Genomic DNA, 5191 nt, shown 5'->3' with positions numbered 1-5191 from the left:
ATTAGACATGACCCTTGGAGCTTGATTAGGAGTTGATTTTATCTCAAATCATGCTTGAAGGTTTCTCAGTGATGTAATGTTTGAAACTAGCAACTTCAGAATATAGTTCATTTGGACGGCCGCAGTGCCGAAATTCTTTCCAGCAAGTAAATAAACATTGAACCAATCAAAAATCTCTAAAAAATAAAAGCTAAAAAGTTTAAACTAAACTTTTCTTTCCTAATTTCTCGAGTTAAATTAGGCGGCGACTTATAAATGTATAAACAAAATCCGGTAGAAAAACGTCAAAGTTTGTATTTCCGGTAGAAATCCTAATTTATATGTTTGGTTCACTATATCTCATCCAATTGGGATGAAGAATTTCTTGATTCCCATAGGCATTTACATTCAGGCAAGGGATTCGAGAAAACAGAACCTTTTCTATTGCTCTTACCAACTCGAGACACCATTATTCCTTTTCGATCACTTTCATCTAGCATCTTTCCCAACTCATCCTTGAAACCATTCCAACTATAAAAAAACAAATATATAGCAACAAAAACAAAAGGTGAATTTCCATTTGGTAAATGCATGCAGTCAACCCCTTGTATACTCAATTTCACAATAAAGTGTTTATATGTATTGGTACCTGATGTTCATGTCCTGAAACAAAAGAACAAGCTTGCTTTTATCAGGCTTGATAGTCTTTGCGTGTCCATTGAATAGGAACCTTCGGTGGCCCATAAGGAAATGTGGAAAGTTGCCGCCTTGTGTGGTAACAAATACCTCGCTAGATAAACACACCATGTAGTCTAATGCGGCCAATCTAGAGGAATAACCCTATTACAAGAAATAACAAATTCATCATGTGGTGGCTTTATGGTGGAGTTGTTGAATGAATAATAACACACCTCAAATGAAGCAAGTTCGTCAGTGGAGGTTAGTGATTCCTTGGACTGAAGCAAAGGAAACATTTTCTTCAAAGGAGCCAAATATAGTTCTTCTTGATAAATTTTCCCTGAAGCTAAATAAACAGGAGTGTCATTTCCAAATCCCATACCCCGAAGCATCATTCCAACCTAGCTGACAAAGAAAAACATTTCTGTTATCATCTGATACAACATTTTACATATTTTATCCACTTTTTAAGGAAAATTCTTGCTTTCAAAAATAAACAAACCTCCAAAGGAGTCATAGGACATTTTCCATCAACCCGATTCAAACCAGGAGAAAAGACCCGGTCTTTGCGTTTGAATTTGTTTCCCCAACCCTTTTCTCTTATTGAGTCCATAGCAGATTTTTCAGCCTCTCCTCCATTGTATACACAACATGAGAAAGCTACCATATCCTTTTTTTTTATAACAATCACAAGGTAACTTGTTACACATAAGAAATAAAACATTCAAGGGGAAATGAAGTAAGCTCATACCTCCTCAAATCGAAGGTGAATTGAGATGTAATTGCCACTCTTACTCGAGCTCTTCTCCATCATTTTACTAACTATTCTCTTAGCAAGTGTAGATATTTTAGGAGAGAATCTCAATGCCTTGTAATTTGCATGGCATCTTAGAAGCTGAATATGGGGTGGAACCTTCATTGCCAATCTATTAGCAAAAGGAGCAATTCTGATAACCCTGCATCCAATAAATTAACAAACAATTATTAAGACTTTATGTATCCAGATTCACTGACAAAACAACATAACAAAAATTCAACAAGCAAACCAAATCACGAGATAATGTCTTATGTTTCTTAGGTTCAATTAGATACACGAGATGAATACAATAAAAAACGGTATCACTTACTGCTGCTTATTGAGGATAGGCTTGACTTCTTCAAGATAATATTTGGCTGTAGCCCAAGCGTGGACACGTGTAGTTGGTATGTTGCTGATATTAGAATCATATACTTCCATTAGTTCCTCAGGTAGATCATGAACCACTTTAACCAAACCATCCAGAAGTTCTATGAAGTGACTCTCGTCATAAACATCACTAAACACACTGAGTATGAAGAAAAAGAACAAAACAAATGAGTTTTGATATTTATAATCCAGTAGAACAAGAAAAGATGAAAGGAAGATTAGTTATTTATAAGGATAAGAAATTACTGCAAATGCACTCTTTTTTAAGTAAATCTAGCAATGTATTTAGCCAAATGAGGATCCAATTCAATAGCAAAAGTGTTTTCAAATAAGGTCTATACAATTGTTTAGAAACTCATTTACAGCAGATGGACAACTCAAGTAAAAGAGGTTAAATTCTCGTCTTTTAAATTAAGGAATAAAGGGTATTATGGCAAGGTTATATATACTTGCCTTGGATCCCTCCAAACATTATGGAACTCGAGACGAGGGATGACTAATATCGCGTCTAGAAGCGCAGCAACAGCCACAGCATTACATATCTACTCATTAAACCCAAAAAATCAGAGAGATCAGAAGAACAAATACATAACCAAACAAATTTAGAATCACAAAAAAAAACATACAGCTGAGCGTTGTTGATTGAGGCCACCGTTGACTTCAACAACCAAATAACGCCCATTCGTGCCATTGCCTGAAATTAGAGAAAATTTCTGAAATGAAAGCTTTTTTTCTTCACAAAAAAATGAGAGAGAATGTTTTAATTAGTTACCAAAAGTCATTTCAGTATTCATCTTTGGACATAGCTTTTCTTCCTTCAGCTTTCTCCTCTTGTATCTCCAAACAGACTCTAACTGAAAAAAATAAAAATAAAATACAGTTTTACTTGTTTAAGAAATGCCATATGCCCATATGTGAAGCCAAACACTATAACAAAGATGCCTTAAAAACTGTTGACTGGTTTAGTAGTGGTCGTACCATCAAACTTACTAACCGAACATGGTTAAAATTTTAAAAATATACATATTTTAGTTAAAAATTATAATTTATACATAAACATTTATCTTAATAAAATATACATAATAAATATTTGTTTTTCATACTCCCAAGCAATATTTAAAACTAGCTTTCAACCATTCCCAAGCAAATGTATGAGAAGGCCTAATAAAGGTATAAGATATTTAAAACTTGCTTTCAACCCTTCCCTAGGCTAGATTTCCCAAATAATTAATGATGAACTACTTTTATACACAATAGCCTATAATACATTTTTTTTCTATAAAAATATTGGAGATTTATTATGAGACAAACAAATTTTAGACTAAGCTACCAAAAAAAGTTTTGTAACCATATTTTGCCAAATAATTATATTAATTTTCTTGGTAAAGATATTCTACAAAAAAGCATACATAGATTAGTAAAAGAAAATATAAATATTTGTGTTATTTTAATATGAGTTACAAATGATTTTATTTTAATGTTCGGATCATGATATTAAGGATAATTCTTAATTAAGATAATTGAAAAGTAAATTTAAATTGACCTAAAAAATAAGCACCGTGATTAGAGGAAATGAAAAAAATAGTGATCTGCACGACAAGCGGGCCACAAACTTTGAATATATAGAAACAAAAGGTCAAAGAACACCCTGAACTTATTGTAGCCCTTCAACTCTTAAGATGTTCATCTAATTCTCAACATTTACATATTTCATTAATCAAATCCCTTTATTATATATATATATATAAAACAAAATTGATTAATAGTGTCTTATCTGATATAATAGAGATAGTTTGATATTGGTTTTAGAATTTTATTTAGTTTTTTTTATAAATCTTTTTCTAATACATTATTATTATTATTATTATTTTAACAATCAAATTATTTACCTTATCAATTAAAATACTAAAACATTCTTATTTTACTGTATAAAATTTAAAATAATAATAAAAATATTATAGGTTGAACAAAACCCCAAACAAAACCTCCATATAACCAAAATCAAACAAACTTCTAATGATAAGTTAAGGATATAAGTTTAAAATATTTTTTGATCTTTTGAGTTTTTATGTTGTTTTAATTTTTTTTTTATCTAAAATATAACTATCATTTTTTTTATTTAACCACTCTTTATATTTATTAAAATTATTATTTATTAATCTAAAAAAAGAAGGGAAAATAAAATAAAAAATATATAGTGTTTGAAATTAATCCAAAAAATTGATTTTTTTTCAAAATTTTTAAAATAGATTTTTTTTAAGAAAAAACTTATAAATTTCTTAGCCCTTAAGATTGTTTGATATTGGTTTGAGAGTTTTTTTTAAAAAAATATTTATTTATAAATTTTATCTCTATCCTATAACTCTCCTTTTAACTATTAAATTACTTATTTTATTAATAAAAATACTTTTTATAATTAATTTTTTTTTAAAAAAATATTATATTAATTTAATAAATTAAAAATCAAATAATTAACAATTTTATCAATGAAGTTTTTTTTTTTTTTACAAAAACCCAAAATAACCTAACCAACATCAAACAGGCTCTTTTAGATGACCCTTTCAACAGTTTGGAGCCAATTTAATCATTTAGTAAAAGTTCATTAGGTGATTTGACATTTACTTCAATTTATTGCTGCTATCTCTGTCCTACTACAGTTTTCAATTTCTCAGGTATCTGGCATTCTCAATAATACTACCGTAAACAAATAAAATAAAATAAAATAAAATAGAAAAAAGTGGAATGAGAAGAATGAATTGCAGAAACAAACCTGAATGGTAGAGGAATTTTCCGACTGAATATCGTTCCAGAGTCTCTGGAAGAGTTCCTGGCTCCGGTAGACTGAACCGGGCAAAGGATTAGGGTGCACTACTACGGAGTAGAAAGGACCGATGCACATGAAAAATTCGCATGTGTACAGAAGAAGAGGCAAGAGAAGGAAGTAAAGGGAGCTACGGCGGCTGAAAAATGACCGCGATCTGGAAGGACTGCGCCGCCGCCGACGGAAATGATCGGAGTCGAGCTGGTGGTTACGGGGCGACGACGGAGGCGGGGAGGAGGTAGAAATGCAGGTTTCGGTTGTCGAGCAGCCATTGGCGGTTACGGATATGTGATGGTGTTTTGGTTTCATTGTGGTTTGGGGGAATATTGAGAAGAAGAAACATTCTACCGTTTAAAGAGAGAAGAAGTGTATGAGAGAGAGAAGTGAGAAAAGATGGGCCGTGAGTGGGACTCCATTACACTCTAATTTGCTTAAATTTCTTTCACATTTTAGACCAATTCTAAATACTTTTTTTTTTTTATTTAACCTTTTCAAACTAATTTACTTTCCTATTTAAATTCAGTTAT

At 31.2% G+C, this 5191-nt stretch overlaps 1 protein-coding gene across 1 annotated transcript; it reads right to left on the bottom strand.

The window, feature by feature from the left end:
• Positions 1 to 321: 321 nt before the first annotated feature.
• LOC124917803 (O-fucosyltransferase 11-like) lies at positions 322 to 4967 on the bottom strand. The gene is made up of 10 exons (XM_047458108.1): positions 4614 to 4967; positions 2616 to 2697; positions 2470 to 2537; positions 2297 to 2385; positions 1785 to 1982; positions 1409 to 1613; positions 1160 to 1327; positions 891 to 1058; positions 629 to 819; positions 322 to 510 (listed from the first exon to the last, which is right to left on the bottom strand). Exons 1-10 carry the CDS (start codon positions 4740 to 4742, stop codon positions 333 to 335), a joined length of 1476 nt encoding a protein of 491 aa, XP_047314064.1. The 5' UTR covers positions 4743 to 4967; the 3' UTR covers positions 322 to 332.
• Between the last annotated feature and the right edge of the window lie 224 nt (positions 4968 to 5191).

This window comes from Impatiens glandulifera, unplaced genomic scaffold (genome assembly GCF_907164915.1).
Source record: "Impatiens glandulifera unplaced genomic scaffold, dImpGla2.1, whole genome shotgun sequence".
NCBI lineage: Eukaryota > Viridiplantae > Streptophyta > Magnoliopsida > Ericales > Balsaminaceae > Impatiens > Impatiens glandulifera.
This window is presented reverse-complemented; position numbering and strand designations above follow the sequence as displayed.

What these genes read in the sequence shown, in the direction of transcription:
- LOC124917803 (XM_047458108.1), bottom strand. Translation starts at nt 4,742, where the DNA reads ATGTGCATCGGTCCTTTCTACTCCGTAGTAGTGCACCCTAATCCTTTG. An exon ending in CCTATCCTCAATAAGCAGCA is followed by an intron (nt 1,614 to 1,784) that starts GTAAGTGATACC and finishes TATTGGATGCAG; the next exon opens with GGTTATCAGAATTGCTCCTT. An exon ending in ACGAACTTGCTTCATTTGAG is followed by an intron (nt 820 to 890) that starts GTGTGTTATTAT and finishes TTCTTGTAATAG; the next exon opens with GGTTATTCCTCTAGATTGGC.